Source organism: Tursiops truncatus, chromosome 11, assembly GCF_011762595.2.
Source record: "Tursiops truncatus isolate mTurTru1 chromosome 11, mTurTru1.mat.Y, whole genome shotgun sequence".
Lineage (NCBI taxonomy): Eukaryota > Metazoa > Chordata > Mammalia > Artiodactyla > Delphinidae > Tursiops > Tursiops truncatus.
The window spans coordinates 20,544,445-20,570,684 of NC_047044.1; the positions used below are offsets into that span (position 1 = coordinate 20,544,445).

The 26,240-nt window shown below is 38.8% G+C and overlaps 1 protein-coding gene across 1 annotated transcript in view; it reads right to left on the bottom strand.

Annotated features, from left to right (window-relative positions):
* The window catches only part of ANO4 (anoctamin 4), a 440,366-nt gene that overhangs the window by 206,072 nt on the left and 208,054 nt on the right, over positions 1 to 26,240 (bottom strand). Inside the window, exon 4 of the mRNA XM_073789215.1 lies at positions 18,232 to 18,423. Within this exon, the coding sequence (XP_073645316.1) occupies positions 18,232 to 18,423 (192 nt within the window). The remainder of the gene's footprint in view (positions 1 to 18,231; positions 18,424 to 26,240) is intronic.

The window sequence follows — 26,240 nt, forward strand, 5'->3', positions numbered from 1 at the left end:
TTTTTTCTCTCACAGTTGGACTTCCCCTGTTATATCATTTACTTTTCAATTATACCAGAATACTTTAATTTATTCTATGAAGTAGTTAAGGCCCTTGTACTAGGTTTGCCCAGTGTATTTTTGGTGTGTTCTAAAGAAAGAGGGTTTTTTAATGCTGCTCCACACACCTATACGACATTTAAGGAAGTCAAAGAAACCAAGATATCAAAAAGTAGCTTTATCATTAATAATAATAAATCTCTGAATGCTTCTTAAAATAATCAGTAAGAACATCTCAATCTGATGAGTCTGGAAGGGCTAAACGTCAGTGCTAAAATAAACAGAGCGCCTGATAAATAAAATGGGGCACACTCTAGCTTCCAAAATTTTTGTAGAAATAATTCTTTTATAAGCCCAGGAATTATTATTAGCCTTGAATAAAATTTCAGTTACATCCCTAAAACTCAAGAAGAATGACACAGTTGCTATCTTACAAGAACACTCATTCTGGGAGGGGAATGGACACAAGTAACTATAATAGAAGGTGAGCCTTAGGAGGGCAGGAACTTTTGTCTGCATGCTATAATCCATCACTTAGAACAGTGTCTAGCAGAGTAGGCCCTGAACTAATGTAGATGGAATGAATTTATGAGGATATGCGGTACTTATGAAACAAAGGCAGGAGAGTAACAAGTAAAGCTATAAGCTCAGATTCCAGAGGCAGACAAACCAGCATTCAAATTCTTACTAGGGAACACCAAATCTCTCTAGATCTTAGTTTCCTCATCCATGAAATGGGTGATTGTAACAGTCACACAGAGTAGCCATGAGGATTAAATGAGATAATGCATGAAAAGCTCTTAGCTGTCACAGCACTCAGTAAATGGAAGCCATTACTATTATCATCCATAATAATTTATTATATAGCAACACTGGCATTTCTACAGAAACTATCCAGCCAATTGAATAATGAGAAAGAATCCGTAAGTCAATTATTTGGGACCAGCATGCATTTAAAGTGACAGTTAAGCACTGCAGACACAGCAGTGAATTTTTAAATGCATGCATTCAGTTGGCTCATTGCGAGGGCTGAAGTTATCGGTGAGACTAAGCTTCTCAATGGAACAGAACAAAGATGTCTTCCTGCTGGCCCAGAATTTAAATGAGCTATCTGCTTTTTTCTCCACCATGGCCAGCTACCTTGAATGGGTAGGGAAAAGTTTTGATGCTTTTCAGCCTCTACTAAGGCTAGTCACCTTTGTTCTGCTCAATAACCAAAGACCCAAAGATCTCACAATGACATCGACAGGGAAAAAAAAAAAAATTCAATACCACTTTTCAGCCAGGCTGCGTGCTATGTACTTTATTATCTCACTTAGTTTTTACTCTAACCTTGAAAAGGAGGTGCAGTAAGAAGTAGTAATTTGCCCCCAAAAGCTATTAAGTTGTAAAGATGTAATACCAACCCATGCCCTTAACTGGTCTTTAAAATCACACATCCAAGCAGTCAAAAACACAGGCTGTTAGAAATAAGACAATTTACCAATTTTCACTGGACTTAACAATAGTCCAGGACTTCACACTAGGACAAAAGTCATTACATAACCTAAAAACCAAATGACTTCTAAAATAGTCTAATAAATAGAGGCCCAATTTATTTACTTGCTGTTTGTCACAGGAGTTCATAAATTCATGTGGAAGTAGTTATGACTATGAAATAACTCATTTTTCATAACTGAAAGTCCATAATTTTTAATAAATTTTTTGTTAGAGGACAGGTAAGAGCATAAGAAGTCACAAAAGAAGAAACATAAAGAGGCATTCAGGTCATCAAAGTCTGTCTTTAAAGAATATTAAAGACGTGGGGAAGAAAAAAGTGAAGAAAGTGGATATAAGGATACAGATAAAAATATAGATATATCTCAAGTACACTAAAAACCACACTATTTTATATGACTAGAAAAGGAAGAAAATACTGCATTAGGTACAGAAGTTCTCTCAGCTGTGAAATGGGTATATTTTGTTTTATTCTTTATTTTTTTCTATGTTTTTCACAATATGCAAAATATTTTAAAGTTATTTAAAAATTCAGATTGTGGCAGTAGAGGATATTAAGTTTTTAAAATTAAGGATTCAAGACTTAAAGACTACAGATGTTAAACCATTAAGGAACTAATTTAATAAAACTTTTTCCAAATTAATACAATTCTTAACCTATATAAGTCAATCTAAATTGCAAGATACAACATTCTATTCATAGTAAACATTAAGATCGCATTTAGAATCCTTAAAATATAAGGCATTTTTCTTCCTCTGCTCTAGAAGAAATACAAAATTTATTTATTTTATGAAATACAAGACGTATTTCATAAAGTCCAAAAAAGTGTATTTTATGAAAATATACTTTCATAAAATGTAAGGGTCTGGAATTTCCGGCAGTAAGTCATTCACTAAAGTCTAAGATGACGAAGTAGGGGATGCTGTAAAACAAGGACTACTGTACACTTTCCTAAATGGAGAGTGATCACTGGACAAGGATATTTTCAAATGAATCCGTCAAGGTGACAATCTTCACCCTTAGCACGTACTGCCCAAGTGAAAGAGCCTGAATAACTTCAATATACAAGGAGTTGTGTGTCTACTTTGGACTTCTGATATTTAATTAATCATTGTTAATCCTGCAGTGTTGGTGTGACTTCTAAAAGTTGAGAACTGGACTTCTTCCTATGGTCACGGATGTCTCTGACTTTGAGTCAAAACACAAAGCTCTGAAAAAACTAGGCAAGTGGGTGAAGGTGTCATGGCTTCAAACTGAAGGGCCTCAGTAATTGACATGCAACTAAGTGCAATCCCAAGAAAAGGAAACAAATAAGTTACATTAGAGAGGGAAGCTAAAAACATTTCCTAAAGGTGTGGAGAACCTACTGAACAATTTTTAAAAATGAAAAATAGCAACAAAATTCATGCGATCTCCAAATTTACCTTTAGCTTTTCTCACGCTTGATTGACAGGAGTGAGTAAATTCAAATCTTAATTGTGATTTGTAGTATGAGTAAAACTGAAAGTAGTTTCGATAAAAGTAAACCTGATAACAGCACTTGCATTCAATAAAACGTCTTCAGCTGAGCAAACATCTTAAAAATTCACTTTAGATTTGTACCTGGCGTACATGGATTTTAGCTAAATGCTTATATACAAAAGGAACCAAAAAAAGCTTCAAATATGAATTTCTTAGTTACCAAATATGTCGATTCCTCTCCCATCCCAACCATCTCTTGTCTATAGAAATCCCTTTCTACTTTTTTTTTTTGTTTTTTTTTCGGTACACGGGCCGCTCACTGTTGTGGCCCCTCCCGTTGGGGAGCACAGGCTCCAGACGCGCAGGCTCAGCAGCCATGGCTCACAGGCCCAGCCGCTCCACGGCATGTGGGATCCTCCCGGACCGGGGCACGAACCTGTGTCCCCTGCATCAGCAGGCAGACTCTCAACCACTGCGCCACTAGGGATGCCCCCCTTTCTACTTTTAAGGCCCCTCCTAAATGCTCTGTGCTTCAAGCATTTCTTGATTCTAACAAGTAAATACCTTTTTTCACCCACTGAACCCATATCTATATCTATATTTTATCTTTTTTACAGTACATGTTTTCCATCAAAATTACCTAGCACCGTGTAGACACAGACAAATGTGAGTTCCTAGTCCTCCCTGCCTAGATTTCTTCCTCATCTCTAGCACTTTTGACTAGATTGTAAGTTGATGCGGGCCTGGCACCAAACTGCATCCACCTTTTTGTCTCCTACAGAACCTAGGACAAGGCCTTGAACATATTAGTGTCTCGGTTAAAGCTCTTTTACGGCAATTTCACATTACTAGCAACAGCAGTGGATACTGACTAAGAAAATGTCCCAGCTTTCCTTTCGTCCACAACTTTAACACATCTTGATAGGTTATCTATAGATCAGGGGTGCCCAACCCCTGGGCCGAGGACGGGTACCTCGGAGATGAGTGGAGGGGGAGCGAGAGAAGCTTCATCTGCCACTCTCCACTGCTCGCGTTACTCCCTGAACCAACCACCAGACCCCGGCCCGTGGAAAAGTTGTCTTTCACGAAACTGGTCCCTGGTGCCAAAAAGGTTGGGGACCGCTGCTATAGATGACTATGAAAGTCATATTCTAAATCATACATTTGCTCTTCCCTTCCCTTCTTTTTAAAATTTGTCAAATAATAAAGAAAACCTTCAAGTACCAAAGAGCTTATAACGAAAATCAGCAGTGGACAACTCTACCCCTTCTTCAACCCCAATCCTATATCCTCAGTCCAACCACTTTTAAGAGTTTCTGTTTTTACTTCCTTTAGATCTCTCTATATGTGTATCCCATTGTTTCTTGATCAATTTTATACAGTTGACCCTTGAACAACTCGGGTTTGAACTGCATAGGTGCACTTATACAGGACTATTTTTCAAGAGTAAATAGTACAGTACTTAAGAGTGCACGTGGTTGAATCCGCTGATGGGAAGGAACCACTGACTGGGAGAGCCAACTATATATTATATGCAGATTAACCGCCTCCCCCCATTGTTTAAGGATCAAATATCTGTTACATAGTTTTCTGCTATGATACAAGACAATATAACTTACTATTACTGCCACTCCCCCTTGCCCCCCACTCACCCATCAAATCATTATTATTGATATAATTGTTCTATTATATTGCCTTAGTATAGTAGCTTTAAATAAATTACTTAAAATTCAATTTTTTTGTTCAATCAAATACAGATGATCTTATATTTGCAAGTTAACACAAAATGATATAAAAAGCATATTTTGACACTACACTGACCTGGATTCAAATTCCATTTTTCTGTGTTCCTAAGCCATTAAATAATGAACCTCATTTTCCTCATTTATAAAATGAAGGGACAATTTTTTGAGCGCTTTTAAAAATTATCAATTATTTACACATATGTAAATAATTTGGTTCATAGTGTTAAGCCATCATGATCCACTAAAAATTTTAAGTGATATATTCCTTCTCTGCAAAATGAGGGCCAATTCCAGGTTTAGGACCTATACTAAATAAAAACAATTTAGTAACAAAAAAAATCCTGTAGTTTGGATTTGGAATAGTTACTCCACATTGAAACAAGTAAAGGAAAGTGTGACAAATCAAATCTTAACTTCCCCATGAAACACAAAAGATGGAGGACCCTGTAAAGTAAGCTTAAGGGGACAAATGGTATTTTCCATGACTACCTCATAATAAATGATGCTCTATCTAAGCTTCTGTCTACATTCAATTTATATTCTGCAAATAAAATTGGTAGTTCCTGTCCAGAGAGGTATATTTAATACAAATCCTCAAATGCAGCATTTTTTACAGAATAGAGAGCAGTGATATTTCAACACTTGATATAAATATCTAAAATGAACCCTCACATGTAATATTTTTGGACTTAATAGGCTGCAAAGACACCATTTTTGAAACTGGGAGTGTGTTTTCAATTCCCCATGAATGAATTCAGTGTTCCTAAGACAGTGTTAAGATGGAGAATGATATTAAGAAGGGAGGGAGGTATAGTCTGTCTTCTTTTCAGACTTTCCCTATATCAGCCAGTGTCCACAATAAATCTTCTAGGAAGGAAGCGGGGAAATGAACCCAATTCTTCTGGAGGATCTGACATTGGAAACCCTAGATTTACTTGTGGGATATTTCACTGGTTCTGGAAAAACTTTCCATCTGTGTTTCTTAACTTCATTTATAGTGCTTACCAAACTCTATTTAGTGTACCATAAGCTAAAAAACCTTCACAACAGAAGATGCTTCATACGTGCTACTGTAAAAAGACACACAAATCCCACTCTTTCATATTAGTGTTGCTTAACTATAAATCTAGTGATTTGCAAGAGCATTCTTTTACAGAAGAAAGCTCAGCTTTGTATTAGCAGGAATACACAGATTGATTCACCCACACCCATCACTATCAAAGCTAAAGACATTTCTTCAAATGATTAACACTGAGTAGTTCTAAGGACCCAATTCTGGACTGGGTCCTTACTGGAGAACCATATTTAGCTAACAGCCGGTGAATGGTTCTCAGGTCTAAAATGGAAATAATAATCCCACTGCTTCAGCCAGTAATGGCTGACCTTCAACAAAATTACTTCTATGTTTCCCAGGATTGGCAAGATAGTGATCTCCTAAATTATACAGAATGCCTGCATTAAGAGTTCCAAAGAGGGCCTGGAAACCGGAGCTGCAAAGCCTTAAATGGCAGGAAGGATTTGTGTGGGAGTGTAGGCAGGGCTCCATGGGGGTCTTCCAATCTCCTAGATGCTGAGTTCTGTTGCTATGACAACGGTGACTCTTGCCGAGGAAGGGAAGAGAGAAACTCAGGATTAGGAGGGGTTACGGAGTAGAAACCATGATACTTTCAGCATCACTATAATGTTGTTTACTCTTTTAACTTGCACAGTAAATCTTCAGAAGGGCCTAAGATGAATGCATGAAAGAGAATGGCCTTGCAAAACAACAAGCCTCTTGAGAGCCAGGACTCTGTCCATCTTGTGCATCGGCCTCTTATCTCTAACTCAGGGAATTAAGTCAGTAGAGCAGAAGCTTACTATTAACCGTCTATCTACCACGATGAAGAACTTAGTTTAGGTTTAGGGCTCAGGCCACTAGTTATAGTCATATGATCTTGAGTTAGTATTTATTTAAATCTCTCCAAGCTTCTTAAATATAAAGTTATTTGAAGTAGACTTGGGCAGAAGATGCAGTTCTGAATTCCATTAAAACACAACACTCTTTCCAGAAATAGTTGTCTCTGTGGATGCCTTTTCTGTAGCTTTTCTTTACTCACTTTGTATATTCAAATGGTTGTGAAAAGATTCTTCAGAAAATTCTCTCTAAATGCACTACATAGGTCAAAATATGTGCATATGTCCCTCAGCAAAGGGGAAAAAGTGAACATTTCTAAGGGAAGAATTTGGTATGTATTTTTGGAAAACTCCATTTTGTTACTCAGCAAATGATAGCAAGGCGCACAGATCCCAATGCCCACATTTCAAGGCTCAAAACAGCTTCTTTTCCTAAGCGCCCCTCTATTTACTAAACTCACATCCCACATTTTACAAAACACCCACTTAAAGAGGAAGAGATTCAAATGAAGGATGATTAGCGTTATTTCTAAACCATAGTTTAGAAAGATACCACATTCACCTTCAAGGCAATGAGAAATAAAACAGAGGCCCAAAGTAGCTCTTATACTTTTTCTCCCACATATTCTCAAAGCCATGTGGAAGATCTTAGCTTCCAGCCACACCAAAAATCCATTTCACAAATAGAAAAGTAAATATATATTTTCATCCAAGCTTCAGATTCATTCAAGAAGAGTAGCCAGATTCCTCAGGTTCAATAAAGAAGTTTCAGGGCACAATTCTCAGTAAAATGTCTGTTCCCGGATAAGGTGATGAGAAAACACTAAATTTCACACTCAACTATTTTCACCCTCAAGGAAAAAAAACTGGCTCAGTGGGAAAAAACACTCGTAAGAAACTAAAGACATGGGTTTTAGCTAGGGTCCATCAATGACTAATTTTGTACTTTTCCTCAAGCAATTTCATTTCCCGAGGCACAGTAAAGCAGGGCTAATTCTGCCTCACAGACCACTGTGAGAACTCAGTGAGATGCAGGAGAAATATTTGTGGAAGCCCTCTGGAGACAATGGAGCATCATCTAACATAAGGTGGTGGTACCATGATTATTATTGTGGTCAAGATTAGCCATATGTTTACTTTTTTCCCCTAAAGAATGAGCTGAATCTTGACTCTCATCTTGGCAGAACTAGAAACAAGTCAGCCAACACACAGGTCTTTCTTTGCTGTCTTTCTTTTTTCAAATCTCTGCTTAATTGCTCCCTTTCTCTCCTTTTCCCCACAGCCTCTGGTACTTACGTTAAACAGAATGTGAAAGGTACTTGCTGAGTTAATTCTGTTTCCCTAATTTGAGATCAGGCCTTGACATAATACTGGAATTTGAAAAAGGGAAGATGAAAAAACAAAGGTCTAATGCAGAGTAGAACAAAAATGATGCTACAAAGTGGAGCATCACTGATATAGAAAGAAATAACTGGTTACGGTGACTATGTTTTCAGTGGAATCTAACTGGTCCCTTCCTCAATATAGTCTTCTTATGCTATGGGTTGAACTATTACAGGGCTTTAAATTTTCCAAAGGTCTGGTACACAAACTTGCTAGAAATACTGCTACCAAGTTGTCTGAAGAAGGTAATGAGAGGATCAAACCACCAGAGTTGGAATCCTGCCTCCGCCACTTACTGGCTGCGTGTTTTGGGGCAAGTTACTTAAACCTTCTCTGTGCCTTAGTTTCCCCAACCATAAAATAAGGCTGACAGCATGAGGATATTATGGAATTAAATGAAATAATGAATGCAAATAGCTTAACAGTTTTTGAGGTTGGGAATACAGTATTTAAGGGGGGCTGTAATTTTATTATTGTCAAACATTTAGTACCGTCTGTATACAGATCGCATAAGACGACAGTATACAGATGACATGTATACATGTTGTTCTAGCTCACTGGAAACAACAAAATCCTAAAGTTTCTCTCCTGTGAAATCAACTTGTCCCAGCATTTAAATACATATCTATATACGGGAAAAATAATCATGCATAAAAGGGGAAAGGGAGATAAAAGGAATTGTGTTAGAAATTACTTGGGAAAATAATGAAATATATCAGCAAAACATCATTTTACCAACTCCAGAAGAGAATAAAGGACAAATTCTGTGACTAATGGCATTTCCCTAGGACTATACGATGGGCCTATCATATAAAGGAAAAGCAACAGAAGAAATATTTTAGATTTCACAAAGCTTCTAATTCTATTTTGTGTGGCACAGTCATTAAACTGGGATAATGTGACCCATACTCACTAAGCTTTACACTTTCAAATTCAAAAATTCGCGATCAGTGCTTCAGTTGACTCTGTTCTTGACCCTTAAATGACAGTTCCAAGCCTGGTGCTATTTAATACTTTTATTATTGGCCTATAAAGTGGAACGATATTCATTAATTACGAGCGGCTAAAAGATAAGGTCAAAATGAAATCAGTACACAAGAGAAACATCTGAAACAATCAGAAGGAAAGAGAAATCATACAAATACAAGATGAAGGTGAACAGCTCCTGAGTCAGTGCAGCATAAAGGGAAACCGTCTTAATTGTTAACCTGGCTCAAGTTAACTGGGAAACTGCTCTATGCTTCAAGGACCGAGTGAGAAATGCTTCTGGGACATAAGTACTTTCAGGCTTGTGAATTCTGTCTAGGATGATGGTGACAACAAAAATGATCCTTTGCTCCTGTCGCCTTACTGTGCAAGGATCATATAGAGCATTTTACATGAATGAATTTACCTGGCATAACAATGCCACATAGGGTTGCCAGATATAACACATAAAAATATAGGGTGCTCAGGTAATTTGAATTTCAAATAAACTAATACATTTTTATCATAAGTCTGCCTCATGCAATTCATGGGACATTCTTACACCAAAAGGTATTTGTCGTTTATCTGAAATTTAACCAAGTCCTGTGTTTCATCTGGCAACCCTAACACTGTGAGACAGTATTGCTCATTTTGCTGATGAGGAAAAAGATTCAGAGAAATTAAGTCATTTGCCCAAGTCTGCATAGCTATTAGGGAACATATGTGGGTTTAAAACATCTAACAGGGCTTCCCTGGTGGCGCGGTGGTTGAGGGTCCGCCTGCCAATGCAGAGGACGCGGGTTCGTGCCCCGGTCCGGGAGGGTCCCGCGTGCCGCGGAGCGGCTGGGCCTGTGAGCCATGGCTGCTGAGCCTGCGCGTCCGGGGCCTGTGCTCCGCAACGGGAGAGGCCACAGCAGTGAGAGGCCCGCGCACTGCAAAAAACAAACGAACAAACAAACAAAAAAAACATCTAACAACAAAGCTTGCACTGCTCACCACTATAATGCACTATTATTACGCTCTTTCCTATATCTGAATGGCCATCCCTCCGTCTTCCCGTTGATGTCTTAGCTGACCTTCAAAGTCCAATCTGTAGAATCCTTCTTATATCTTTTCCCTAGTAATAATGTTTCCATAATTTTATTTATATCTCTATTCTAGCCCTTAATACAATGAATTCTATTATAGCAGGTTAAGTAGTGGATATTCTTCCATATACATTTCCCTTTTCTAACATCACCTCTATTTCCTTTTGGGGAAATGTCTTTCCCTTACTGTGTGCAGCCTGGGTGGGAGGAGAAATCAAGGCGTCCTATCCTCCTATTATCAAAGCTGAAGAGGGAGGCCTCCTCTGTCCTATCCTTTTATCTCTCATCACTCACTGCCCAACCAAGGGAAAGGCACATGGCTGATAGAATCTCTTCCAGGTCTTCAAAAACGGAGCCAAATGTTGCAAAAACCAAGAAAAATGGTAAGGGTTCATTTATTCCAGAAAGTCAAATAGTCCTTCTCTTGGTATCTGTTCCTTTTCCAAGGCCAGTTCTCCAGCCTTTCCATCCATATCCTTCAAATTTAAATTCCTTCTTTGCTTGGATTAAATAATTGCTTTCAGTTATTTATAACCAAAGAGCCCTGACTCATGGTCTTTCTGGACATGACTGTGAGCTCCCCAAGGTCCATGTGCAATAGAGTTCTACACCATTCCAGCCCCAATGAAGTACCCTCCAAATAAATATTTGTTAGGACATAGTAGGCACTCAGAAGTGTTTGTAAACGCAAAGGGGAATAAATGAACTGAAATTGTTCAGGGCTGATGGCACAGAAGATCTACACGATTTTCTTGTTCTTTCTTTTCGACCAGTCTGAGTGGGCTTTTAGAAAGTGCTTTGGGAATCGAGATTATTAACTTTGTAAAAAGTAGATGGATGATTTAATAGGCCTCACTATGACTAAAATGCACACGCTGCTTCTAAGATCTATGATTCACTGCAAATAAGAAACTCGGTTTGAGAGCTCTTCTATAATCCCCCAACAGAGAACGATGATGCATTAGTAAAAGTACACTAAAAATAAAAGGATGGAATTGAAGTCACATCTATCTTAATAACGTGTTTTAAATACATATATTTTCAAAAACAGGTTTCTAATCATAATTTGTTTAATATGATTTTTCTTAACGATAATTATGTGCTAAAGAATTGGTTTTATTTATATTTTCAACCAATAGCCAATGCAAGCAGGGTTCAAGAATCGATGATAAAATTATGATAGATAAATGTAGTGATGCGTGTTTTAAGGTAAGAGCAGTGACAAGATATGCTGACATCCCACCATTAGGAAATATCTTAACATTTCTTCAAACGTTTATTACATTAGTATCAGTAGAGGATGTCAAAGACTGACTCTTCTCTGACTGGGTCAAACACAAACAGAATATTCTGTACAATTCTGGGCACTGTATTTCCAAAGATGCAGTCATGAAATAAGACTTTTTCTAAGAGTGGAGTGGGTAGGATGGTAAAGAAGGTAAAAACCATGCTGTTTGAAGGAAGCATCGAAGGAACTAGAAAATGTTTCAGTTGGCAAATAGCTCAAGATGAGTTTTTGAACAACTAAAAGATCAGCATTGAAAGAAGAATAGATTTACCCTGCATAGCTTCAGAATGCAAACCTATACCCAGTGAGTGCAATAGATTGCGACAAACAGCAAATAATCAGCCTTTGATAAGGCTTCCAAGTTCTGACCAGTTGGATCAGAAAGGCTTTTGGGAGGAGGGGGGATTTGGGATACACTTTGAGGAATGAGAAGGGCTTGAGAGAGATGCATTGAGGTAGGGGCATTCCAAAAAGAGCGAGGAACTTGAATAATAGCAGAGAACTGGAAGAGTAAAAGCCTGCTTGAGAAACAGTGCAGAGCTGTGGAGAAAGTAGAACAAGGCAGGTTACCTAGTATAAAAGATGCCAGGAAAAATAGGGAGAGGTGAAACTGTAGAGATTTCAAAAACTGGGCTCACTGGGCCTTCCAGAATTCTCTTCCCATCAGCCTTTTCTCAGATTGGCCCCTTCATCTTCTTGCTTTCATGAAAGCCTGGCTCTTCCCAGAGGTCACAGCTTCCCCGTGGCTCTTTCCTATGGTACTATTTTTGTCCCACAGCCCTGACACCAAAGGATCTGGAGAATGGGGGGTGGGGGGGCGGGTGTCTTCCTTGAGTCCTCATGCCACCTTCAGACCATTGTTCTTCCCCCTTCCCTAAACTCTCCCAGCCTTGAATCTCAGGTTGTTTTATTATATCACCTTCTCTCCGTGTCATCACTGCACCCACCTGCTGCTTCCAGATCATGCTCCCTCATTTCCTGATGAGGTTACCTCCTGGCTTATGTCACTCTCCCAAAACTATGCAATTCAATTTCAATATCTATGTAGATGATCCTTCCCAAACCCTGGCCTCTCATTCTGAGAATACTTTCCTCCACTGACCTTGCCCTCCATCCTCACTAACTTCATACCCTAACCTCAACCTCATCATTACTAATAACAGCAACGCCCTTCTTAGTATCAGTGCCCTGCATTCTACTCTTTCACTACCATCTCTTTTCAGCTCTTCTTCCCCTGTCCTAACCTCAGTACGCTTTAATCCCCTCTTGAACCTCCAACCAAGTGATCCTATCAACTTTCCACTGAAACTCACTCCCTCCTCCGGATGTCTTCACTTCCCTGTGTATTAAGCTTAAAACACATGATCGACTGTTATCATTCTCTCTAGTGCACCTTTGATTCCCTCTCTCTCCCTCTTTTCCTAATTCCTTGGTAAAATCAAAACCCTGACTAAATATAACTCTATATATTGATATATTCTTTGTTTTCATTCACGTAGCTAAACAAGGTCAAAGGAAAACACACAACCATGGTAACTAGTCCTAGTTTAATTTCATGACCATGAACCTCAAACAGCCATTTAATGTGGGCCGGCAACCACATTCCACCGTTTACACCATCCTACCATCCTCTCAAACAATCTTACTCCCTTCTCGTTCTCAGTTATGACCTTCCTTACCACATTACAGATAAAACTGAAACAGCAGCAAAAGAACTTCTCAGACCCTCCTCACATTGCCAACATCTACACACTCTCCCTTCCCATCTGTTATCACAGATAAACTGTTCATGATTCTGTTGTGCACACGGCTCTCATTTCTCTCACCAATCCTCACATCATGAATTCTTCCCTCTCCCCAACGCCACTTATCTGCTGGAGATTTGCTATTTTGCAAAGAAACTCTCTTGACCTCGCTTCTCCCCCGGCGGCTGGCCTAGTTCTTCGCTACCCTTCACAGCAAAACTACTTTTAAAAAGTTGTCTATATTCTCAGTATCCAATTCATATGCTTCCATTCTGTCTGAGACACACTTTAATCAGAGTTTCATCCCCACCACTTCACCAAAGCTGTCCTTCTCAAAATCACCATCGATCTCCACTTTACTAAAATCAACGGCCAATTCTTATTTCTCATCTTACTTGACTTTTAGCAACATTTAACCTAGATAATCACTCCTCTCCTTGTGATAAACTTTCTTTACTTAACTTCCAAGATGTGTAATTTCTGGCTTCTCTCCACCCTTGCTGGCCATTCCTTCTCGGCCTTCTTTGCTTGTGTTTTGCTTTTCATGTTCTGACCTTTACTATTGGGGAGTGCCAGATTTCAGCCCTTAATCCTCTCCCCCTTCTCCATCTGGTCATCTCAGATGACTTGTCAACAACAGTCGATTTTATATCTCCTTCCCAGACCAATCTCTCAAACTCTAAATATGTTTATCCCACCACCCACGTGATCTCTCCAGTTGCCCACAGACTTCTGATCCTGACCCCACTTCTGCCCTCAAATCCACTAAGTCCACTTTGCCTTCAGCCTTCTCCATCTCAGTTGATACCAAACACATTTACTCAAGTCCAAAACCATATAGTCATACTTAGCTCTCCTTTCTCTCTTATCCCACATCTAATCCATTGAAACTCTGTGGCCCAACTTTATTTTATTTTTAAATTTTTATTGGAGTATAGTTGCTTTACAATGTTGTGTTAGTTTTTACTGTGCAGCAAAGTGAATCAGCTATACGTATACATATATCCCCTCTTTTTTGGATTTCCTTCCCATTTAGGTCACCACAGAGCACTGAGTAGAGTTCCCTGTGCTGTACAGTAGGTTCTCCTTAGTTATCTATTTTTACATAATATCAATATTGTATATATGTCAATCCCCGTCTCCCAATTCATCCCACTCCCGCCTTGGTATCCAAATGTTTGTTCTCTACATCTGTGTCTTTATTTCTGCTTTGCAAATAAGATCATCTATACCATTTTTTTAGATTCCACATATATGTGTTAATATACAATGTTTTTTTTCTCTTTCTGACTTACTTCACTCTGTATGATAGTGTCTAGGTCCATCCACATCTCTACAAATGACCCAGTTTTGTTCCTTTTTATGGCTGAGTAATATTCCATTATATATATATGTACCACATCTTCTTTATCCATTCATCTGTCGATGGACATTTAGGTTGCTTCCATGTCCTGGCTATTGTAAATAGTGCTTGTGTGCATGTGCCTTTTTGAATTATGGTTTTCTCTGGGTATATGCCCAGTAGTAGAATTACTAGTCATATAGTAGTTCTATTTTTAGTTTTTTAAGGAACCTTCATACTGTTTTCCATAGTGGTTGTATCAAGTTACATTCCCACCAACAGTGCAAGAGGGTTCCCTTTTCTCCACACCCTCTCCAGCATTTATTGTTCGTAGAGTTTTTGATGAAGGCCATTCTGACTGGTGTGAGGTGACACCTCATTGTAGTTTTGATTTGCAGTTCTCTAATAATTAGTGATGTTTAACACTTTTCATGTGCCTTTTTCTACCTCTAGTAAGAGCTACCATCATGTCTCAACTTGATTATTATGGTGGCCTCCTACCTGACCTTCCTCCTTTCACCCTCTACCCCTATAGTCTATCCTCAAATAACAGCTAAAGTGATCCTGTTAAAAAATAAGTCAGATCATGGGATTCTTCTGCTCAAAACCCCTTAAAAGCTCCCATTTCATACAGGGCTCAAAGTCCTTACATGGCCTGCAATGCCCTGCCCTATCTGGTCCCTCTGACCTCACTGAGCTGATGTTTCCTTCTCACTCCAAGCTCAGGGGTCTCCGTGCTTTTCCTCAAACTGCCAGACTCATTCCTGTCGTAGGGCCTGTCAACTGGCTATCCCTCTGCTGGGATGAACTTGCTCATCTCAGCGGCCCTCTCAGCTCCTTCTAGCCCTTGATCACACATCTTCTCCACAATGTGGCCTACATGCTGACCACCTTATTTAAAATTGCAACATGCAACCCTACCACCTGATTTCACCTACTTTTTCTCTTATCCATAATATTTATCTTCTTCCTAATCACTATTTATTATGTTTATATATTACCTATCTCCCCCACATAATATGTTAACTCTTCAGGGGCAGGGATCTTTGTTTCATTCACTGATGTATTCCAAGTACTTGAAGAATGCTTGGAAACCAAATTGGCCCTCAATAAATATTTACTGAAAGGCAGGTAGAGCAATTAGAATGTGATTGTAGTTTGTCAATTATACCCTAATAAACCTAGAAAAAAATTTAAGGAACTCTATAATAATAGTCTGAAAAACAGCTAATGAAGGGTCAGTTCAGTCCTACCCTACAAATTATTTAATGGAGGTACAAGATAAATATCCCAGAATCCATGCCTTTAAAGACCTTATGGTGGAGAGACAGACGATTTCAAAATATTAAAAGATTATGGAGCAAAACCAGGGTATCCTAGAGCAAGCAGCATGAGCAAACGTTGAGAGATATGACATAGCATCACGTGTCTGGAGAGCTGAAAGCAAGTCAGTCTGATCAGATGGCATGGTCTAGTTGATGTGCCAACTTGGCTGGACTAGAGTCCCCAGTTACTCGGTGAACACAGATGCTGCTGTGAAGGTGTTTTACAAGTCCATAATTGGTTACTTTAAATAAGGGAGATTATCCTAGACAAGAGAGTTGGGGTGCTGATTCAATCAGCCGAAAGGTCTTAAAACCAGAGCTAAGGCTGCCCTGAAGAAGAAATTCCACCTGTAGACAGCGACCTCCACTGTGCCCAAGAGTACCAGCCTGCCCTTCCTAACAGCCTGCCCTATGGATTTCAGACTGGCCTAGACAGCCCTCACAATCATGTAAGTCAATTCTTTTTAATAATCTCTAGTACAAATCTTCTACTTTGCTTTTCTGGTTGAACCCCAGCTGACACATTAGAGTATAAAGTTTAAGGCAGAGTATAAAGTTTATAAAGTTTAAGGCAGAAGGGGGCAAAAAAAGGATGAGAAGCACTAGGGCCAGATCATGATGGGCATTTGTTTTTAACTTGCTAAGAGGTTTGGCCTTTGCTCTAGAATGAGTAGGACAAGCAAGATGAATGGCATGATCAGGGGTGGAAATGAATCATTCTGTATTTGGTGTAAAGGATACACTATGACAGCAGGCAAGAGGATGAGAGAGATGCTGGAGGTTGGGGAACTGTTAAGAGTTACCTGTGAGAGACGTGAGATGAGAACCAAGAAAGAAGGCCACCATGGAAGTCAGAGAAGTGCTTTGGGAAGAAGTCGTGGTCCATTCTGGTCGGGTGCATCAGAAGAGTCTGCTACTCACCACATTATGATAAAAGGGGGTCACTAAGGGCCTCAAGAACCGCCATGATGGAGAGGAGGAGGCAGAAACCCGACGGTGTTGGGTTGAAGAGTGGCTGGGAAGGCAGAGAGTAGAGCCAAGCCAAGCAGATGACTCTCTCAGAAGTCTGGCTCAGAAGGGAGAGGAGAAGTGGCGGAAGAGAGAAAAGGATGCGGTGTCAAATGAAGATGATTAGAACGAGAGAAGCTTTAGCCTTCTTCACAGAATGAGGGGAAAGGGCAAGGTCCAAGAGAGGAAAAGGGTGGCCAAGGATACAGGTGAAAGCTTGGTCAAGGACAGTGGGAAGACCCTCATCTTTTGAAAACCAGAGGAAAAGGGTGAAGGATGGGAGTAAACAGAGATATACGTGGAGATGCAGGGTAAGGGACCTGCAGTCATGCAGGCCCAGTGGCTTGTGGGTTTCTCCATGAGGTTAGGAAACAAGGTTATCAGCTGAGAGAAAGAAGAATGACATGGCTAGAGAAGGAAGCTTGACTTTAGTTGAGGTTGGGTGGCCACCTGCAAGGACATTACACAGAGAAATCAGGATTGGGTGAGACTTATACTAAGTGACTTCAGAATTTCCTCACAATTTGATGTTCCTGTGAGTCAGAAAGACAGTGTTCACTTGTTTTTCCTCAGCACCCAAAACAATGCCTGGCATATAGTATGCACTCAACACCTTTGTTGAATGAACGAATGAATACTTAAATGAGCCTCTCACCCAAATACTTTAGTTGTAATTACCAGCTTTGATATACACTCATTTTAACATTTTCAAGAGATCACAGATGCTTCTCAGAGCCTTGAAACTTCATATGACTTTAGTTTTCTCCCTTCACCTGAGGAGGAAATACAGGCAAGTCAAGCCACATAACTGAGGCTTCAAAGCGGACATTTTCAGCTTGACTTTTTCCCCGAGCTGTCTTAGAGCAAATTATCAAGAAACTGGCCAAATCTCTTTATTATTTTATTACACAATAAGCTTTTTTGAACCGAGCAAGTTTATTCACTGAAATTTTTCATTTAGATTCTCCCACTGTAAGTAGAATGTTGCCTTAACCTTTTCTGACACAACAAGCTCTCTTCCCTCCTATTGGTCTTGGTGACATTTACCACTGACTGAAGTGAAGAGAGAGAGAGAGAAAAAAAACCAAGACTCTTTTTAAAAAGCAAGCTTTCTATTTTATGTTTGGTAGTGGGAAGCAGCCGCATAGCACAGGGAGATCAGCTCTGTGGTTTGTGACCACCTAGAGGGGTGGGATAGGGAGGGTGGGAGGGAGGGAGATGCAAGAGGGAAGAGATATGAGAACATATGTATATGTATAACTGATTCACTTTGTTATAAAGCAGAAACTAACACACCATTGTAAAGCAATTATACTCCAATAGAGATGTTAAAAAAAAAAAAAAGCAAGCTTAACTGGAAGCATGGAAGAGTTAGATAATAAAAATATAATGCAGGCTGTGTCAGCCTGCTGCTAACACAGGTCCCTGTTGACCCTTCCCCATGCATTACCTGCGTGGAAGACTTTGGTTTTCCCATTAGTGATTCCAGAAGACCTTGCCTCCATTTTTATTGACCTTCTGCCTGGTGGGAGTGAGGAATGCCTGACCACGGGCAGGCGACGTGACCCTGGGTGGCTTGCCACACTTCGCCGTTGGTGGATTTGCAAATGCTTTTCAGCCCCATGAATAGATAAACTTAAACCTGGAATAAAAAACAGCACAATTATATTGAAGAAGTCAGTGCAGAATGGCTAAAACGCCAAATTATTTTCTGGCATAAGATCCAGAGAGCATTAAGTAACTTTGTTTCAAATTCTTAAGGGATGCTAGTAATATAAGAACTGTGATACCAATTGATTTTCACATTATATTATTTCCTGAACATTGTTTCATTCAAAAGTGGACAGCCTCAGTTATTGTGACAAGAGTTTTATAAACAGATCCAATAAAGTTAAATACTAAAATTCTTGCAAAGTTCTGGAAAATATGCACATAATTGGCACGCTGTTGTCAGTGGCATGAGGATTAGAAACTGTTGTGATATCTGGCATTTCAATAAACATCGAAGAATCCTTTTCCACAGTATTCATGTATGGGCCAGAGTTAAAGACTGAACTCAGATGTACACCTCTGATAACCTTAAAATTATGTATTTTTTTAGAGCTATTTTATCTGGGAAAATTTCAACCATACTAAAAGCGAAAAGAATAGTACAATGGACTCGATGTACCTACCACCCAGCTTCACTAAATAAAGATCTTCCCCAAAAGCTGAAAAAAAAACCTTTCCCATATTCACCTATTCCACTCCCTTTGCTGTCAGTTTGCTTTTTAGGTGCCAGAGTAGTTTAAAGCAAATCCCAGACTTCAGGTCAATTTCATCAGAAACAATATTGATTGTATTAACTTATATCGATTACATACATATGGATTACATCTGCGGATACATACAAACTATATTTTAAAATTCTGAGCTCAAAAGCTAAAAACACTCATAACACCGCTGGAGGTTGATAAAATACCAATTCATTATTAAGAAAATGATAAATAAAAGGAAAGAAGAAAGCATTTATCCTGCCTTTCCTTTACTAACCACACTTAAGCCAAATAGTTGATAAGACAAAGTTCTTCACTACAGAAGAATTCCAGTTAATAAACTACTGATGGAAAAGAGAATTAGAAAATCATTTTAGAAGCCTCAAGTGAAATATGAAAGGTTATATGATTTTTCCAAAGAAGCACTGTGAGGACAGAGCTGCAATTCAAATTCATGGTGGACTGAATCCAGATTTGCTCTTTAAAAAAAAGCCAAGGAAAGGTGTTAGCCTTATTTGATGCCAGCCAGACAAGGGGACTTGTTAAGGAATCATGCCATCTGATGCAGGAAAGCTAACCTTCACCAAATCACAAAATTTTTTCATTAAAAGGAAAATCTCTATGAGTCTGTTTCTGTTTTGCTATATACATTCCTTTGTATTATTTTTTAGAGGGGTTACCAGCTGGGAGAAGGAAGTGGGGAGGGGAATGTTAGGGGTATGGGATTAAGAGATACAAACTACTATGTGTAAAATAGATAAGAACAAGAATGTATTGTAGAGCACAGGGAATTATAGCCATTATCTGGTAATATCTTTTGATAGAGTATAAGTTAAAAACACTGAATCACTTATGCTGTACACCTGAAACTAATATTGTAAATCAACTATACTTCAGTAAAAAAAAAAAAGAGGAAAATCTCTTGAAACTTGAAGGTAGAAATTTAGCATTGGAAGTTACCTTAGCAGTTAGCTAATTCATCTGGTACCTTACGCAGATGAGGAAACTGAGCAATGGCAGGGTAAAACAATCGGTTTACATATTATCAGTACTGGAAGGCCTCAGTGAGAAGTCTACTACAAACCCAGAAATGAAGGAAATTAAAAACCTGCTCAGAGGTAAATTATAAATCAGCAATCATGGGTCATGTCAGAGGTATGAAGAGTTACTTTAAATTTTCCCAAGGTTGGGGTGGGGCAGGATGTGACCTGGGCCAATTCGTAAGTTCTAAGGAATTTTAAGAAAGGATGATTCAAATCAGAATGAGGTTTGGTCAGCCAAGGAAAAGACAATAACAATACAAACAACAACAATAAACAAAACATGTAAGAGACAAACCTGGGCAGTGCCCGTCCAGGCAACAGCCGCAAAGTTCAAAATTTCCAAATGCATAGCCAGACGGCACTGACATGCAATTTTTCTCTCCTTTATCCACTTAACTGCCTTCACTCTGACAACGCTCACCAGACAACCTTAGGATTAGGATGTGGCTCCCAGGGCAGGGAGAGAGAAATCACACGAGTATTCCCACCTCTCCGGCAGAGAGGGTTCTCGGTGTGGATTAACAAACTGGCACCGTGGGTTTCCACACATCCACCTCCTCAAAAATTACTTAGTATACTCTGCCCCCATGATGCGGTTTCTAAGCCCACAAGCTGTGAGCCTGAGACTTGTTCTTGGGAGGTTCACCCTGGTAAGACCTGCCGTGCTAGGTGGCCCCTTGGGAGACAGCCTGGCAGCCTTCCCCTCACACTGCATGCCCTACTCTGATGCTCAGCTGCCTGAGCAAGTAGAAGCCTTACTCATAGGTTTCTCTCTAGGGGCAGGACTAGAACTACAGCATCAGCCTGGAATTGTTCCACTCTGCTGTGCTCGTTACTACCATTCTATGCTCCACATTTCCAGAAAGGTGACTTCAGAACACGAGAATTCCCTAGTGGTCCAGTGGTTAGGATTCAGCACTTTCACTGCAGTGGCCCAGGTTCAATCCCTGGTCAGGGACCTAATATCCTGCAAGCTTCGAGGTGCAGTCAAAAAAAAAAAAAAAAAAAAGGCTCCAGAAGAATGCACACAGATTTTCAGGTGACAGATGAAGGGGCTGGGAGGGGCACTTGAAGTCAACATCAGATGGTACATGCAGTCTCAGTCTGTATATGTGAAATAGACCGCTCTCCCAAAACAAATTCTTTATTTTTAATTTTTTGAATTATTTTTTTATACAGCAAGTTCTTATTAGTTATTTATTTTATACATATTGGTGTATATATCTCAAAGCCAATCCCTCAATTCATCCCACCACCACCCGCACCCCCCGACTTTCCCCGCCTTGGTGTCCATACATTTGTTCTCTACATCAGTGTCTCTATTTCTGCCTTGCAAACTAGTTCATCTGTACCAAAAATTCTAGATTCCACATATATGCATTAATATACGATATATGTTTTCTCCTTCTGACTTACTTCACTCTGTATGACACTCTCTATGTCCATCCAAATCTCTATAAATGACCCAATTTCATTCTTTTTATGACTGAGTAATATTCCACTGTATATATGTACCACCTCTTCTTTATCCATTTGTCTGTCAAGGGGCATTTAGGTTGATTCCATGACCTGGCTATTGTAAATAGTGCTGCAATGAACATTGGGGTGCATGTGCCTTTTTGAATTATGGTTTTCTCTGGGTATGTGCCCAGCAGTGGGATTGCTGGGTCATATAATAATTCTATTATTAGTTTTTTAAGGAACCTCCATACTGTTCTCCATAGTAGCTGTATCAATTTACATTCCTACCAACAGTGCAAGAGGGTTCCCTTTTCTCCACACCCTCTCCAGCATTTGTTGTTTGTAGATTTTCTGCTGATGTCCATTCTAACTGGTCTGAGGTGATAACTCACTGTAGATTTGATTTTCATTTCTCTAATAATTAGTGATGTTGAGCAGCTTTTCATGTGTTTCTTGGCCATCTGTATGTCTTCTTTGGAGAAATGTCTATTTAGGTCTCTGCCCATTTTTTGATTGGGTTGTTTTTTTTTTTAATATTGAGCTGCATGAGTTGTTTATATATTTGGGAGATTAACCCTTTGTCCATTGATTTGTTTGCAAATATTTTCTCCCATTCTGAGGGTTGTCTTTTCGTCTTCTTTATAGCTTTCTTTGCTGCACAAAAACTTTTAAGTTTCATTAGGTCCTGTTTGTTTGTTTCTGTTTTTATTTCCATTACTCTAGGAGGTGGGTCAAAAAGATCTTGCTGTGATTTATGTCAAAGAGTGTTCTTCCTATGTTTTCCTCTAAGAGTTTTACAGTGTCCAGTCTTACATTTTGGTCTTTAATCCATTTTGATTTTATTTTGGTGTATGGTGTTAGGGAGTGTTCTAATTTCATTCTTTTACATGTAGCTGTCCAGTTTTCCGAGCACCACTTATTGAAGAGACTGTCTTTTCTCCATTGTATATCCTTGCCTCCTTTGTCATAGATTAGCTGACCATAGATGTGTGGGTTTACCTCTGGGCTTTCTATCCTGTTCCACTGATCTATATTTCTGTTTTTGTGCCAGTACCATATTGTCTTGATTACTGTAGCTTTGTAGTATAGTCTGAAGTCAGAGAGTCTGATTCCTCCAGCCCTGCTTTTTCCCTCAAGATTGCTTTGGCTATTCAGGGCCTTTTGTGTCTACATACAAATTTTAAGATTTTTTGTTCTACTTCTGTAAAAAACGTCATTGGTAATTGGATAGGGATCGCACTGAAACTGTAGATTGCTTTGGGTAGTACAGTAATTTTCACAATACTGATTCTTCCAATCCAAGAACCTGGTATATTTTTCCATCTCTTTGTGTCATCCTTGATTTCTTTCATCAGTGTCTTGAAGTTTTCTGAGTAGAGGGCTTTTACCTCCTTAGGTAGGTTTATTCCTAGGTATTTTTTTTAATTCCAATGGTGAATGGGATTATTTCTTTAATTTCTCTTTCTGACCTTTCGTTGTTAGTGTATAGGAATGCAACAGATTTCTGTGCATTAATTTTGTATCCTGCAACATTACCAAATTCGCTGATTAGCTCTAGTAGTTCTCTGGTGGCATATTTAGGATTGCCTACATATAGTATCATGTCATCTGAAAAGAGTGACAGTTTTACTTCTTTTCAATTTGTATTCCTTTTATTTCTTTTTCTTCTCTGATTTCCATGGCTAAGACTTCCAAAACTATGCTAGATAATAGTGGCAAGAGTGTACATCCTTGTCTTGTGCCTGACCTTAGAGGAAATGGTTTCAGTTTTTCACCATTGAGAATGATGTCTGCTGTGGGTTTGTCATATATGGCTTTTATTATTTTGAGGTAGATTCCCTCTATGCCCACTTTCTGGAGAGTTTGTATCATAAATGGTGTTGAATTTTGTCAAAAGCTTTTTCTGCATCTACTGAGATTATCATATGGCTTTTATTCTTCAGTTTGTTAATATGGTGTATCACACTGATTGATTTGCGTATACTGAAGAATCCTTGCATCCCTCAGATAAATCCCACTTGATCATGGTGTATGATCCTTTCACTGTGTTGTTGGATTCTGTTTGCTAGTATTTTGTTGAGGATTTTTGCATCTATATTCATCAGTGATATTAGTCTGTAATTTTCTTTTTTTGTAGTATCTTTGTCTGGTTTTGGTATCAAGGTGATGATGGCCTTGTAGAATGAGTTTGGGAGTGTTCCTTCCTCTGCAATTTTTTGGAGGAGTTTGAGAAGGATGGGTGTTAGCTCTTTGCTGAATGTTTGATAGAATTCACCTGTGAAGCCACCTGATCGTGGACTTTTGTTTGTTGGAAGATTTTTCATCACAGTTTCAATTTCATTACTTGTGATTGGTCTGTTCATATTTTCTATTTCTTCCTGGTTCAGTCTTGGAGGTTATATCTTTCTAAGAAGTTGTCCATTTATTCCAGGTTATCCTTTTATTGGCATAGAGTTGCTTGTAGTAGTCTCTTAGGATGCTTTGTGTTTCTGCGGTGTCCACTGTAACTTCTCCCTTTTGATTTCTAATTTTATTGATTTGAGTCCTCTCCCTCTCTTTCCTGATGAGTCTGGCTAGTGGTTTATAAATTTCGTTTATCTTCTCAAAGAACCAGCTTGTAGTTTTATTGATCTTTGATACTGTCTTCTTTGTTTCTATTTCATTTATTTCTGCTCTGATCTTTATGATTTCTTTCCTTCTACTAACTTTGCGTTTTCTTTGTTGTTCTTTCTGTAGTTGCTTTTGGTATAAGGTTAGGTTGTTTCAGATTTTTCTTGTTTCTTGAGGTAGGATTGTATTGCTATAAACTTCCCTCTTAGAACTGCTTTCGCGGCATCCCATAGGTTTTGGAACGTCATGTGTTCATTGTCATTTGTCTCTAAGCATTTTTTGATCTCCTCTTTGATTTCTTCAGTGATCTCTTGGTTATTTAGTAATGTATTGTTTAGCTTCCATGTGTTTGTGTTTTTTACATTGATTTTCCCTGTAATTTATTTATAATCTCATAGCATTGTGGTCAGAAAAGATGCTTGATATGATTTCAATAATATTAAATTTACTGAGGCTTGATGTGTGACCCAAGGTGTGATCTATCCTGGAGAATGTTCCGTGTGCACCTGAGAAGAGAGTGTAATCTGCTCTTTTTGGATGGAATGTCCTATAACTATCAATTAAATCTATCTGGTCTATTGTGTCATTTAAAGCTTGTGTTTCCTTATTTATTTTCATTTTGAATGATCTGTCCATTGGTGTATGTGAGGTGTTAAAATCCCCCACTATTATTGTTTTACTGTTGATTTCCTCTTTTATAGCTGTTAGCAGTTGCCTTATGTACTGAGGTGCTCCTATGTTGGGTGCATACATATTTATAATTGTTATATCTCCTTCTTTGATTGATCCCTTGATCATTATGTAGTGTCCTTCCCTGACTCTTGTAACATACTTCATTTTAAAGTCTATTTCATCTGATATGAGTATTGCTACTCCAGCTTTCTTTTGATTTCCATTTGCATGGAATATCTTTTTCCATCCCCTCACTTTCAGTCTGTATGTGTCCCTATGTCTGAAGTGGGTCTCTGATAGACAGCATATATATGGGTCTTGTTTTTATATCCATTCAGCCAGTCTGTGTCTTTTGGTTGGAGCATTTAATCAATTCACATTTAAGGTAATTATCGATATGTATGTTCCTATTGCCATTTTCTTAATTGTTTTGGATTTGTTTTTGTAGGTCCTTTTCTTCTCTTGTGTTTCCCACTTAGAGAACTTCCTTTAGCATTTGTTGTAGAGCTGGTTTGGTGGTGCTGAATTCTCTTAGTTTTCGCTTGTCTGTAAAGCTTTTGATTTCTCCATCGAATCTGAATGAGATTCTTGCTGGGTAGAGTAATCTTGGTTGTAGGTTCTTCCCTTTCATCACTTTAAATATACTGTGCCACTCCCTTCTGGCTTGCAGAGTTTCTGCTGAGAAATCAGCTGTTAACCTTATGGGAGTTCCCTTGTATGTTATTTGTGGTTTTTCTCTTATTGCTTTCAATAATTTTTCTTTGCCTTTAATTTTTGTCAATTTGATTACCATGGGTCTTGGAGTGTTTCTCCTTGGGTTTATCCTGCCTGGGACTCTCTGTGCTTCCTGCACTTGGGTGGCTATCTCCTTTCCCATGTTAGGGAAGTTTTCGACTATAATCTCTTCACATATTTTCTCGGGTCATTTCTCTCTCTCTTCTCCTTCTGGGACCCCTAAAATTCGAGTGTTGGTGCATTTGATTTTGTCCCAGAGGTCTCTTAGGTTGTCTTCATTTCTTTTTTCATTCTTTTCTCTTTATTCTGTCCATGGCAGTGAATTCCACCATTCTATCTTCCAGGTCACTTATCCATTCTTCTGCTTCAGTTATTCTGCTACTGATTCCTTCTAGTATATTTTTGATTTAGTTATTGTATTGTTCAACTCTGTTTGTTTGTTCTTTAATTCTTGTAGGTGTTTGTTCTTTAATACTTCTAGGCGTTTGTTAAACATTCCTTGCATCCTCTTGATCTTTGCCTCCATTCTTTTTCTGAGGTCCTGGATCATCTTCTCTATCATTATTCTGAATTCTTTTTCTGGAAGGTTGCCTATCTCCCCTTCATTTAGTTGTTTTTCTCGGTTTTTATCTTGTTCCTTCATCTGGTACATAGTCCTCTGCCTTTTTATTTTGTCTTTCTTT